We start from the raw sequence: 14,894 nt of genomic DNA, 5'->3' as shown, positions 1-14,894 counted from the left end.
AATGGCCAACACGCACATCATCTCCCCACCCCCCCCCGCAGCCCGACTGCCAAAAACCGTACGCGTCAGGATGGGAGAATTGGGCCCATTATGTGTAATGCTGGTTCCTGATAGAGTCTGGATGGCCTGTGAGTGTGGCGAGGACATCCCCTTAAAGTAATTGTGTTTGGCTCTTGCAGACAGTTAAGCTTCACTTAATGGCCGAAGAATCTGGGAGGTGCAATGATGCAAATATGCAGCCATCTTTGACTGTAATTTCAAGTGGCTTTAGTCTAAGAATTCAATTGGTATTTTTCAACTAGTGAATTCATAAAACCATTTTTCATAGAGCGTGGTTTCACAAAGCAGATTTTCACCGGAATTTCTTTTTATAAGACCTTGTGGCGAAAATTTGTACTGCTGTCTTTCTGCTTACTAATTTCGACTCATTGCTTCAGAAACAGGGAGAAGACATACAAACCTAAAGGTCATTTACATGCTTTTCCGTAATAATAAGAAAGCAAAGTATTTATGTTTTCAGAGCTGCTTTAAGTTATGAACAACACTAAAGCAGTCAGGAAGATTACTGCACTGACCACTAATGAGCCTTTGTTTTTTCTCTCTGCTAATGGAGTTATTGCTGTCTTTGCAAATACTGGACAAAGATGCAAAAGACATTTGTATGTGATGGAGGTTTTTGAGGATAATAATTTCTGTGATTCATTCCCTTTCAACAGAAAATAGACTTTTCATTAAATGGCACCCTCAGTAACAGAAACCATTTGAAAATGAATTGACTTCTGGAACCTAACATTTGCTTTAACAAAGCACGCGAATCCCACTCAGCTCAGTCCAAGTTGACATCTTATGTGCTCCTGCTGGGCCGTGTTTTTCATGGAGGGTGGAGACAGGGGGTGTGCACGTAAAATAGGGCCGTTGTCTCCACCTTCTTGCCTACCCCTGAGTTCACCCCCATAATGGGGGTAAGTGCGGGGGGAGACAGGCACCGAAACCAGCATATGTAATAGATAATCATTTTTAAATAGCTAATCAAGGGTCAATCGGCCTTGTCATCAAGCGACTGACACTGATAAATACACTGACCACACCATAAAACGGGTGGTGTGGGCAGTCATGCAGGAGTGGGCTGCCCGACTTAAAACAAAATTCAAAGGGTTGGATGGAAATTGGGAATGCCGTTTTTAGAGGCTTCCTTTTGTAGATCTTGGAGGTGCCTCCCCCTCGCCGCACCACCCAAGTTGGAAAGCCCTTTTCTTTCTGAATGCCGGCACCGTTAAATTTGCTACTCCCAAACTCTCTCTGCCCAAGAGTCTGGACATCCTGGCTCTGGGACCCATTGGGCTGCCACCTTCTTCCTGGCTGCAGTCCTTTCAGTGCCCACTAATGCCCTGTTGGCAGGAACTGATGAAACAGCTCCCGAGGGCAGGACATCGTCCCCAGTGGAGGAAATGCCACACTGCGGGGCAGGCATAGAATGGGCTGACTTTGCTTAGGGATGGGGAGGTGTGCTGTCCCCCATCTCCATCGTAATATTCTAGTAGCTTCTACCACAGTATCATCCATCCGTATGTTTGTCAGGATTTCCCTCTGGCGCTAAAATCACTTGCCATCTAGGCCAAGGAGATTTGGGGGAACTTATCTATCAAATAATTGTAAAAACCCACATCTTTAATATGTCTGAGAGGAAGCTGGAATTAATAAATGATCTCAATAAAATAATGACTAAATTACTAATGAAATATGTAACTCATTTATAAATCCCACCAAGTTGGATAATTACAATAATATTGCCATTGAGGGTTAATTAGCACATAGATTGGAGGTTTGACCTGGCCTGTGACCTCTAACAGTGAATAGTCAGCATTCTACTCCTATATATATTCCATCTCATGTTTAAGCAGAGTAAGGGCAAAAATATCTTTATTCATTTAGCAACTGTGACTCTCTTTTTATTTAATTATGACCCATGACTTGCCTGTTTTTTATTTGCTGATAAAATATGGATTTCTCATATAATCAGTCATGCTGTCGCCAAAAACTGGAATGAACAGTTTTTCTCAAGAGTGTTGCTGATACTGCTGTCTGTTAATGGAACTTCTAAAGCGACTTTACCTCCGCACATCTGCTTCACTCAACAGCTGGCACCAAACACTGGATTCTGGCATCTTTTCTGTCTCACTTTTTCCAAATGCTGTCAGAGGCATGTGCTGGAGATTAATGGACTTGCTATTTTTCTGATATGCCCTATGCTTCGGAGAGAATCCAGGCAATTGTCCATCCAGCTGCCATTAAACCTCAAACCTTCTCACAGGCCAGTTACTTAATTTGTACCTGATGACGTAATGGCTTGTTTTGGCACTGGTTCGTGCAGTAATTTACATTCCTCACTTATTCTGATACTCCTCCTTTCTCATGGAGAGTGAATTCTTCGTTGCGTTCAAAGATTTAAACCTCTTTTCCATGCAACACATAGAATGTAAATGAGGCTAAGTCACACGACCTGTTTGATGCTTTGAGCATCAGTTGCTTAACAGCACTGTAGGAGTTTCTCTCCTTTATAAAACACCCTACTTATATTTCTTCTGATTTGTGAATTACAAGGCAGCAAATTGACTTGCTCCAACTGTTGTTCTGCTTAATGGGGTTAGTTTATTTGTACCCCCCACCCCCGGTTACAGATTTAACATGGGCATGGATTTGAAAAGATTACAGAAAAATTAAGATAGTTGTAGAAAATGATTACAGATTTAACAGGTTGAGAAAAGAAAATCCTCATCAAAAACAACAGCTGCTTTGTTACTTTGCTCTCAGCAAGATCAACTCTACACTGATACTGATCATCAGAATGCTCAAAAATGTTTCTTTACTCCCTGCAACTTTTCACGTCACCAATGTCTAGCTCAGTGACGCCCTTAACTGTGGTTTTTCAATCTCCACAGCAGCCAGCTTCTCTGGCTGTTAATCATTAACGCCAATGATCAGTCAGATTTCCCTTTCTCTAAAATCTCCTTTGTCACTTAATGGGGTCACCTTCTGTTGACTGCAGCACAAGCCTCTGATAGTGGGCGGCATGGTGGCACATTGGTTAGCACTGCTACCTCACAGCGCCAGGGACCCAGGTTCAATTCCAGCCTCGGTCACTGTCAGTGTGGAGTTTGCGTGTTCTCCCACCGCCCTGTGTTCGCATGGGTTTCCTCCAGGTGCTCCAAAGATGTGCGGGTTAGGCTAATAGGCCTTGCTAAATTGACCCGCGTGTCGGGGGAATTAGCAGGGTAAATGTGTGGGGTTATGGGAATAGGGTCTGGGTGGGATTGTGGTCGGTACAGATGGAGCTGAGTGGGATTCTGAGTTCAATCTTTTGTGCCCTTTTTCAGGGAATGGGGTTAGTTCACTATATTGAAACTTATCATTGTATTAACCTATGCTTCAAAGGCATGGTACCCATTTACATTCTGTGGGCTTTGTTTAAATCTTTCTTTGCATCCACTTAGACAGTTGTCCATAATCTTTTGCTTCTTTTCTTTGGAAGAAGAGTTACATTGGACTCAAGACACTGATTTTACAGCCTTGCGCGTTCTGAAACCGTAAAATCCTTTCCCACTGTCTCCCCCTTGCCTGTTCCGACTCCTGTGGCGGGCAGGACAGTAAAATTCCAGCCATTAACTCAATGTCTCTCTCCACAGACCTGAGATTCTCCAGCACCTCCTGTTTTCATTTCCAATCCCAATATCCACAGTATTTTGCTTTTATCTGACTGCCAGTCACTGCCCTGGATTTGTTTAAAATAACTTTTTTTTTGCCCACAGCACCATCTGCTGCAGAAACATGTGAAAATTGATTGATTTGTGCTTCTGCAGCCTGACATTTGCTTTAACTAATCACATGAATTCTCACTCGGCTGACTGCAAGTCTGAGCTAATGTAGCAACGAAAGCTCTCACCATAATGTTATCCGTCCATATAATGTTGTATTGTACCTGGAACATAGAACAGTACAACACAGTACAGGCCCTTCGGTCCTCGATGTTGTGCCGAGCTATGTCCAAACCCAAGATCAAGCTAACCCACTCCCTATCATTCTGGTAAATTGTAATAATTGAGTTGAGAGTTTAATCTTTGGATATTTTAAAATGAAAGAACTTTTTCCCAGTGAATTGTTCGAGTCTGGAATGTGCTGCCTGGAAGTGTGGTGGTGGCAGGTTCATTGAAACTAGAAGCAGGAGGAGGCCATTCGGCCCTCTGAACCTGCTCCACCATTCGTTATGATCATGGCTGATCACCAAATTCAATATCCTGACCCTGCCTAACCCACCCCCAAATGCTATTCTAATTTCTTCTTGAAATCACATGTTTTTGGCCTCAAATACTGCCTGTGGTAGTGAATTCCACAGATTCACCACTCTCTAGGTGAAGAAACCCTCCCCGCCCCCGCCACTGCCACCGCCGCCACCAACATCCGGAACATTCTATCTGAGTCTGCCCTGTCTAATCTTGTTAGAATTTTATAAGTTTCTATGAGATTCCCTCTCACTCTTCAACCAAGGCATTAATCAAGTGGGTAAGAGATGAAAGAATGGCTGGGGATATGTGGAAAAGACAGGAGGATAGCAGTAAGGCATGATGCTGGTTTGGAGACCCGGTATAGACACATCAGACCAAATGGTCTCCTCCTGCAGTGTAACGATTCTGTGGAAGCAGTGGATGCTGCTGTGCCTATTAAAAATTTATTTGAGGCATGGATTATTGTAATTCACACCTGTTTGTCAGAGTGTGTTCTGCTATTCAAAACAGATTGCCTTCTACTACTTGCGTTTTTCAACAGGCTATCTCTCGAAGTCAAATTGATTTGATTAATTATTTATACGCGTGTGATTACTTAAGACAATTGCATGGTATGACAAGTTAGACAACCTAAAACCTGCCCAGGCGACAAATAAAATTACTATCGACCAGTACGCTGTCAATTGCCTTCAGTTAGTATATTGCATTTGCAGTATTTCCTCGCCTGTGCAACGTTCAATCTCAGCACCCTTTCAAACTCAATTTCTGAAAATGCTGAGTCTTTAGCTCTAGCTGTTGTCTCGTTTTGTCTGATCTAATAATGAATCTGTTCTTTATTTCTGGCAGTTGTTTTTTTGGGAAGTGTGAAACTTGTTTGTGTTGGGCACTGAGACAGTTGTGAGTCTATGAAATCGAGCTTGCTCCTTTGTTCTGTATTTTTCAATTACTTTTCCAATTTGGTTCATTGAGACGATTAGGATTTTTTGACCTTATTGCTGCAAGGTGGAATTCCATAGAGACCAAAATGTGTTCTGGATGAAGTTATAAAGGGATATGAAGAACCTTCAATATTTTGTCTCAAAACAGTTTTTTTTTCCACTTTTGCTTTTGCAAAATTTGATACCTTACAGTAAATTGAGATCAGTAGCTTATACTTTTAGCCTGAGCTACACACTTGGTCGCAATCCCACTAGAAAATTAGAATTAACACCACATTGACAATGCTATGATATCCACCCTGTGGCATCCCCTACAATTCTCCCAAAAATATTCTAAGTCCCCAAAGTACAGAAAAATGAAAGTAAATCCCACCTTTTTTTTAGCTTGATCTCCAGAATGAATCTCCGACACTCGAGAGGCCAGCTGCATAGCACTGAGCAAGCCACTGCACGTGCACTGATCTGTTGGTGCAGAGATTGGCCCATGTACAGTGGCCTTGCAATGCCAGCCTCCCAGTCACTGGCCAGCCCTGCAACCCACCATTGCTGGCCTGTTGGAGCTCCCTGGGCGCAGCCCGATGTCTCTTCTCCCCACCGTTCCCCAGTCAGCCCCAATCGCAGTCCTCCCTCCCTCTGCCAGCGGTCCAATTGCAGTGTAGCAGTGGAACTCCCATTGACCCCCCCCCCCCCCCCATCGATTTCCACCCCAATATGTCCCCTGGCTCCCTCTTGCCCTGCCCCCTTGGGACGGCCCAATGCTCAGTGAGCAGTAAGGTGCCAAGGAGGAAGGCTGGCACTGCCCAAGGGCCTTCTCCTTTAACATCCTGGGGGGCCCTAAATGACCTCTGTTCCTGCCAGCGTGGTCGGGCCACCTGTTCCCTATTAGCGGGGAGCAGGAATAAATCCTGCTGGACTGAACCACTCCTGCTGGGGGGAGGGCACGGATATTGACACAGGGTTGATTACTCTGGAAACCTTGGTCACAGGGCAGCAAGCTGCAAGAATCACCCCCATGAAACCCACCATAAGAACAAGCTATCCACCCTATGCTTTAACACTACAGATGGTACAGCTCCTCTCTGACCAAAACCGCAACAAACTATAAAGGGTTGTGAACGAAGTCCATCACGCAAACCAGCCTCCCATCCATTGATTCTGTCTACGCTTTCTGCTACCTCGGCAAAGCATCCAGCATAGTCGAGGACCCCATGCATTCCGGACATTCTCTTCTCCAAATTCTGTCAGAAAAGAAATACAAAAGTCTGAGGTCACATACCAACTGACTCAAGAACAGCTTCTTCCCTGCTGCCATCAGACTTTTGAATGGAGTTGCCATATATTAAACTCATCTTTCTCTAAACCCTATCTGTAACTGCAACACTACATCCTGCGCCCTCTCCTGTACTTGTCCCCTATATACTCTATGAATGGTATGTTTTGCACAATGTTACTTGGCTCCCAGCTGAACACAGAGAAAGCCAGAGTGTGAAGAAGCCGGAAAAAGAGTGGGGCCCATACATTACAGTGATGCAGATAAAATGGTTAGATCAGATTTGTATGGTAGCCTCCTTGATGAGAACTGGCATAAGCGAGTTACAAATTGTAGCTAATTTGCCAAAAACATTGGGGCACGTGAATTCTTTTCCCATACGTACTGACACATTTGCTGGAATTCTACCGCCCCTCCCATCATGGGAATTGGAGCAGGCGAGAGGCAGACAATGGGAAGATCCATTGACTTGGATGGGATTTTATGGTTTTGGGATGAGCGAGGCTGTAAAATTCTGCCCCGTGTGATGGTATGTTCCTCACCCTGTGTGACTCGACTGTATATACATATACATATTAATCGAGAATAGGAGTGTTACTCCATGGCACGCTACTCTATAAACATCATGGGCGGGATTTTTACTGAGCAACCTGCCGCATGTTTTGCAGTGGCAGGAAGCAGCCTGCCATTGGCCAGTGGCGGGGTCTCCTTGTCCTGCTATTGTCAATGGAGTTTCTTGTTGAATGCACCCCTGCAGAGTATGTTATTTACCCTGTGTCATGAAACTTTATGAATTTTTTTTTTTAAGATGGCGCTGGAGTGTGGTGACTTCTTGTGAACTGTCCCCAGCATACCCTCCAATTCTTTTACTCTCATTCTGTGCTTTTAAAACTTAACTCTAATTCTTCTAAATTTTCTCTACCCTAGCTATGACTGTAACACTACATTCTGCACCCTCTCCTTTCCTTCCCTTTTCCCCTTTGTACTCTATGAACAATATGCTTTGTTTAGCGTGCAAGAAACAACACTTTTCACTGTATCCCAATACATGCGACAATAATAAATCAAAAGAATATATATTCCTTAACTCCTTTTATCCCTCTGTCCAATATCTGACTAATCGAAAACAGATGTGAAGCATTACAGTTTGTAACTAATTCTTTTGTATCTGGAGATCAGCTTTCCAGTTTATTCTTTGTTTAATGTTTAAGTATTTCAAAAATCCTTCATTACTTCTGATGTTCTTAACAAATTTAGTGTTCCTTATTGCTTTCTTCACCCCCTTTTGCTTACTTTGCTCATCATATTGTTCTACAAAGCCGTTTGATTTCTTGGAAAGTCAACTTGCCTCAGATCCAAGCCTTTACATCCATATTTAATCCTATTTCCCATTAAGCTGTTTTGAGTGGGTAGTAACGAATTTCAGTCATGGTATTGTGTTTTGGAATTTTCCAATAATAAAACTGACTTATTGCTAAGTAAAAGAGCACAAGAAAATCACAAGAGAATAAACGTCATGAATGTGTAATTAAGCAGCATGACTTCATAGCGCAGTGTCAACATTGCTTTAATTAATCCACTTGTCATTTTTGATCTCCTAGCCGTTAGCATGTCCCAGTGAAACCTTTTTTATTTTAATATGCTTTGCTTTCTGATCTTCCCTTATGAAATCCAGATCACTTGTAAACTGGCTTAGGAAGCAGTCCTTTGATGGCTGTCGAAATGTGAATGTCTTCCATGTCTCCCACTATAGTTTTCCTTCTGCGCTTTCCCTAACCAATGTTTGGATAATTTTAATTAATAGTAATTCAAATTTGGATTTTTTAAAAAAATAAGATACATTGCCTTTGTTCCGGTTTTGAAAATCAATGCCGGTACGCCCCTATTCAGGAAGTCTGTATTAACAGCTAATTGTTGGATTGATTGATTGAGGTTAGTCTATATCTTTGGTGTCAAACCGACACGATATATTTACTTTCTGTTGACGTTTTACAACAGTAAGTACAAAAGAATACCTTTTATACACTGTTAAATAGGATACCTACTAGGGACTGAGAGGTTTACTTGAGCAATTAGACAACAAATTCCTCTGCAGCGTTTCAAGTCCATATGCAAAATGTAATATTTTTGTTTGATTTGAATTGCAGTTCAGCAACATCTTTTGGGATGTACAGGTAGGAAAGATTGAAGTGTTGTGTTGGGGTCTGATTTCAATGCATGCTCAACATAGCGAGTGCACTAAAATGAAATGCATGCTCCCTTGCTGTGTGTATTTCCTTCTGTGATTGTGCTACACAACAAATCATTGAAGAGACCGATTAGAGGAAATCTGATTTTAACTTTAGTGTTGCTGTGACAGGTTTGTGGTTTGTGAAGTCAAAGAACGTGCTGAAGAACTCTGAAGGCTAACATTATAAACTTATTGAGATTAATCCATTTTAAGTAATACTGTCATCATTACCGTGGAAATTTGGCGTTTGCTGAAGTTGTACCACTCAGTTGTCTGGGAAACTTAGAAGGACGGAGATGTGATTGGTACTAAATTAATCACTGAAATTGTAGGTTCTTTTATTAAAAGCAGCTTTATTTGATGTGGATGATTCTTCAAACATTGCAGGTTGCTCATAGTAGAAGCTTGCAATGTCCAGATTTATGACAATATGCTCCTTATTTACTTGATAGGTAAGAGGATGTTTACACTTTCTTCTTGGAATGACAAGGAAATGGGAATAGACTAGGATGTTATGCAGTCAATGAAAATTAGCTACAATAGTACACACCTTTTTTGCATATTATTGGGAAGAATCAAGCTTGGCCTTTCAGAAATGGAGGCTCCTCAATGGATTGTGTAAGTTGCTTTTTCTCCAGGTATTATGTTACAATTTTAGGGGTTATATATTCCATGTAGCCCATTGAAAGCAAGCAAACAAACCACTTGTTTAGAATATTGGAATTGCTTGCCACCAATGAGATTGCTGGCAGGGATTCTTGGATAGTCTGGGCTATGAGCCTTAACATAATGGCGGGTAAAGTTCCCAGGTAATTATACAAAGAACAACCCAGCATGGGACAGGCCCTTCGGCCCAATGAGCCCGCGCCGCCACATCTTCCCACACCTACCCCGCCCTGTGTGTATGTGAGTGGAACCCCTAATGTAGCCAGATTCAGGGGAGAATAGTGACAATTTGGTACACCAATCAGCCTAACAGCACATCTTTGGGGTGTGGGAGGAAACCGGAGCGCCCGGAGGAAACCCACACAACCACAGGGAGAATGCGCAAACTCCCACAGACACAGGCCCTAGTCCATGTATCTGCACAGCTAGCAGTGATAGTCACTGAGCTGTTGTGGTGCCCGTCTGCTGGTCCAGGATTAAGCATACACAACGACACGAAGTACTAGGCCACTCTCGGAACCTCCAAGAGCAGCCCACGCACGACCCACCGTGTGCATGCCCCTCGTTTGACAACAAGGTGGACCGACACCTGTGGATTAAAAAGACAAAACATTAACATGTAATACTACATTTCCGGTGTTGTCCTGAGGCTCTGACCCTATTTAATACCCTCTACTATAACCCTCCATCCCTGTTTTGCTCATGTGTCTATCTAGGTAAACCTTAAACAAATCCAACGTGCCTGCCTCCACCACCCTACTCGGTAGCGCGTTCCATACCCCACGACCATCTGCATGAAAAACCTTCCTCTTGTGTCCAAATTATACTTCTCCCCCCTCACCCTTAGATCGTGACCTCTCGTAATTGTCCCCAATCTAGGGAAAAGCCTACCACTGTTGACTCTATCTATTCCCTTCATTATTTTATACACCTCTATCAGATCCCCCCTTAATCTCTGTCTTTCTAAGGAGAAGAGCCCCAGTTTCTCCAACCTTTCCTCGTAACTCAGTCCTTCCATGCCAGGCAACATCCTGGTAATTATCTCACAGTTTCGCCTCCCTCCTTCTCCAATGCCACTTCATTTGAAAGCATGCCATGTGATGGCTCATATCTGAGACAAGTGGGGCTGAAACCAAACATCAATTAAAAAATACTTAACACACTAAATGAAGGCTTTATTGCAATAATCTTGTTCATAAGATATCTTTAAGATAAAATGAAGAGGGTCGTACAACTTGTTCTGAAGTCTGCCTTGTGGGTTTGGTTATGAGAGATTAAAGGGAGCTCAGAATATTTTACTGGAAAAAAACGGGCAGCTGATTACATTTGGAGACAATGACAGTATCCAGTATCCTAACATTGGATAGACTATGGCCTGAATTTTTTCTCTGGTGCTGGCTCAACCCCTGCCATCCGTGGGGATTGGATCTGTGCCAACTCCGACAAGCCCACTGCCATTCGGCAGCACGCAGGATGTCCATTCATGTTTGGAGTGAAGTCTCGCTTTGGAGAGCTGCCAGTCAATCAATGGCCGACAGCCATCCAGCCCACGTAAGCACAGCACTGTGGTGGCCGGAGGAGGTATTGCAGTGCCATGCCTGAGCATAAGTGCAGGGGGCCAATGTGAAGGTAAGTAACAGGGATCCCATGGGGGGGGGAGGGAATGGCTACGGGATGGTGATAGGCCGGTACGGCTGGGAGGTCTGGAGGTATCTGGTCTATGAGTGAAGGGTGGCCTCAGTCGGAAAGGGTTTCTGATGAAGTCACCTTCTACCTTTCCATTTGACATTGAGGTCGTGAACCTTTTTCCCACCCTGAGTTACCCGGCACCCACCAGCCTGAAAATTGAGGCTGGATGGGAAAGGGCTCTTAAGTGGACACTTAAGGGTCTTATTTGGGAAAAGGGAGGCTGTCATGCCCCATTGTAACTTTACCTCCAGGTAGTATTCTAGAGGGAATTCTATCTATGCAGTTTCTTGCTCTCTCCCACCTCAAACTTACTGTGGGTGAAGAGTGTAAAATTAAGGTCTGAGTCTTCAAAATCCCAGGAGAGTTTTGAGAATAACAGTTATACTCTAAACTATCCATTTGTCATAGAACCATAGAAACGCTACAGTGCAGAAGAAGGCCATTCAGCCCATCAAGTTTGCACTGACAACAATCCCACCCAGACCCTATTCCTATAACCCAACATATTTGTCCTGCTAATCCCACTGACACTAAGGGACAATTTAGCATGAACAATCACCCAAACCTGCACATCTTTGGGCTGTGGAAAGAAACCTCAGCACCCAGAGGAAACCCACACAGACATGGGGTGAATGTGCAAACTCCACACAGACAGTCATTCAAGGCTGGAATTGAACCTGGGTCCCTGGCGCTGTGAGGCAGCAGTGCTAACCACTGTGCCACTGTGCTGCCCTGGATAAAAGTTCTAAGATAAAAGGGAGTTAGACGCTTAAAAATAGCTGATCAGCATCTCTAACTGGATACAAGGTTCATGTGAGTCACATTGCCATGGGAGTAGACTTTGGTGGGGGGAAAGATTTCTAAGATTTGCATGAAAACTCCCGAGGGACAGGGAGAGAGTAAAGTGAAAGGCTGCAAGTCCCTATGGTTTACCACGCTGGAATCGAGTGGTAGTTCACATTTGCGACCTAATTCGTCGGGCATTAAAACAAGGCTGAAAAATTCACACGATGAAAGAACATTTCTGGAGTTAAAAGTTTCCAGGTTGGGGAAAAGAAATAACAGAAGTAAACCCTTGAGAACTAAGAATCATTTTGGACAGATTCTGGGAGAATTAAATGTCTATTTAAAGGATAGTGTAATGTACCCATGAAGTGTGTTTTTTTTTAGTTACGCTAAATATAAAAGGAGTGGCATTCTATTCTGTGGTTTAAACTATAAGTTGCTTACAATAATAGTGTTTTGTCATTAATGCTTTTAGATCTTTGTTATAGTAAACAACTTAAGATGACATCTGACTGTGTCTTTCATCGGGCAATTAACTGCAAGTTTCACAGGGCCGCTTCCTGAAAGCTTTCACTGAGAAAGAGCATCTTGACTATTGCATTCATCATGGTAGATGCTACAACTAACTCCTAACTTACATAATAATTGCATGGATGTGCCAGAGTGACTTAAGGATCCAAAACAATAAATCACCAGGCATGAATGTCATTATAGTTCAGTGTGTGAAATGAGTGAAACCTGTGAAGTACTGGTAGTTATTGTGGGAGTGTCAATGGATTGGAAACAAATGAATGTCGTCTCAATTTTCAAGAAGGGGATTAAAAAATATGAGAAACTGCACAAGGGACACTCAGGTGGTCTAGGGGTATGGTTTTCATAAGCATTTCTCATGGGGTTAGTGTGCCAGAGGTCTCGGATTCAAGTCCCAGATGAGCCCTTTTTGGTTCTTCCTTGGAAAATTATTTTTGCACATGGAATCTTGGCATTTATTGCTAAAAGAATAGAATATAAAACTAGTGAAGTGTTGCTGCTACCGCACAAAGCGCTGGTGAGACCACACTAGAATATTGTGTACAGTTTTACTTGAGGAGGGGTGTAGTTGTATTGGAGGTGGTTTGGAGGAGGTTCACTGGATTAATTCCGGAGATGAGGAGTTTGTTTAATAAAGAGGGGTTGGGCTGTTTAGAACTATACTGCCTGGAGTTTAAGATCTAACTGAGGTGCACAAGATGATAAGGGTGATTGACAAAGTTAATGTGGAGAGGATGTTTCCTCTTTTGGGGCAATCTAGCACAAGAGGTCTCTGTGTTACGATAAAGAAGTGGCAGATTTAAAACAGCGATGAGGAGAAATAACTTCTCTCAGGGTTGTGAGTCTGTGGAATTCACTATCCCAGCGCGTGATTGATGTCGGAACATTGAGTAAATTTAAGGAAGAGTGATTTTTAGTAACTAAGAGTTTGAAGAGTTATGGAGAATGGCAGGAAAGTGAAGTGGAGGCAGAGATGAGATCAGCCATGATGGTATTGAATGGTGGAGCAGGCTCGAGGAGCTGAATGACCTACTCCTGCTCCTAGTTCTTATGTTATTATGATCTATTGGTCTTTCATTACTAACTGGTAAAGTAATGGAGTTGAACATTAGGAGCAAAGTTGAAGCTAATGTGTAAGGAAACAGCTTAGTTGAATGTCTTTTGTCACTGAGATTGAGGCTATTTGTTTTGCTACCGTTGTAGTTTGTACCTTTTCCCCCTGTCCGTCTGTCTTGTGCTCTCCAGTACTCTTCTCTGCACTGTCTCTGATTCAGTGACCTTCTCTGGTTTCCCACCTACCTCCACTCTCCATGCTCCCTCCAATCTTGCCTTGTCCCTGAGACCAACTTCCTATTTGCTTGGTCCCCATTCTGATGAAGCTGCTGACCAAATGTTACTTCCTGGCCCACATGTTAACTGATATTGAAAATGATTTTACAAACAACAGTTTATGTGGAACTCTGCTGCTTGCAGCCTATTCCACCCTTCATTCCTGCCCTTGTTGCTTCAGCATCTCTGATTCAAAATGATCATCGTTATTGTTGGATCCCTTGCTGGCTTTATTATCCTCTTTCTGTAATCTGGCTGGGGCCCACTTCCTCCTTCCTCTTCTCCCTCTCCTTCCAACTTTCTGTTCTTCCAACTCTTGTCCTTCATCCTTTCACCCCACTATTGGCAACTATGATTCCATTAGCTGGATCCATTCGCTGGAATTATCTCCTCCCCCAAACTCACCTCTTAAAACCCACCTTAGGATCAAGGAGGACATTTGGCCCATCATGTGTTCAACAATGGAAAAACATCCAGTCTAATCCCACTTTCCAGCTTCTCTGTTACAAGAAGATTTCTAACTTTTTTGATTTCTCATCTCAACTGAATCCCTCATTCCTGGTAATAAGGGGGCCTTACACACTGGACTTGAATATTCAGGGTCTTGAGATCTTGCTGGGGCCTGGTGGGCAGAGATGGAGGGTAAAGGTGGGGTGGGGGGGTTGCCAGTGATGTACTTGGGGGAGGGGTATTCTTTTCAGCCATTACATTCTTCCTGAATTGTGATGTCCGGAATTATTTGCAAAACTGCAGCTGAGGCCTAACCAGTCACTTAGAAAGTTCCAGCAGCATCTTTGCTTTTATATTCTGCTCCTCCAGTTCTAAACAAAATTAACCCGGATATTTCACCTTTTGGTTTCCATTCCTAATCTTGCCTTGCCAAAGGCGGGCAATTGGGATTAGCTTAGTGGTTAAAAACTGAGCAGCATGGACAAGTTGGGCCGAAGGGCCTGTTTCCATGCTGTAAACCTCTATGATTCTGTGACTGTATGCTTGGGGATACATTTCTGTCTGATTATGACTTTGTGAAGAACCTTGGGCTTGTGTTTCCACAGTAAAGGTGTTATATAAATGAAAGTATTGGTGGTATATGGCACTGTTACCAGGATGTATAATCCTTATGTTGCATCTCCACGACTACAACTGAGTGTAGCATTCAAACTATGGTCTGAGCA

At 43.1% G+C, this 14,894-nt stretch overlaps 1 protein-coding gene across 3 annotated transcripts in view; it reads left to right on the top strand.

Moving 5' to 3' along the window:
• sacs (sacsin molecular chaperone) overlaps positions 1-14,894 on the top strand; it is a 127,520-nt gene that overhangs the window by 79,488 nt on the left and 33,138 nt on the right. Inside the window, exon 10 of one of the 3 annotated variants that reach the window (XM_080197339.1) lies at positions 8,636-8,662. The exons of the other annotated variants lie outside the window; for them this stretch is intronic. Within the exon in view, the coding sequence (XP_080053465.1) occupies positions 8,636-8,662 (27 nt within the window). The remainder of the gene's footprint in view (positions 1-8,635; positions 8,663-14,894) is intronic. 3 annotated transcript variants of the gene reach the window in all.

This window comes from Carcharhinus amblyrhynchos, chromosome 10, assembly GCF_965287045.1.
Source record: "Carcharhinus amblyrhynchos chromosome 10, sCarAmb.v2.hapA, whole genome shotgun sequence".
Taxonomy (NCBI): domain Eukaryota; kingdom Metazoa; phylum Chordata; class Chondrichthyes; order Carcharhiniformes; family Carcharhinidae; genus Carcharhinus; species Carcharhinus amblyrhynchos.
Note: the sequence above shows the minus strand (reverse complement) of the source record. Positions and strands in the feature narration are given on the sequence as shown.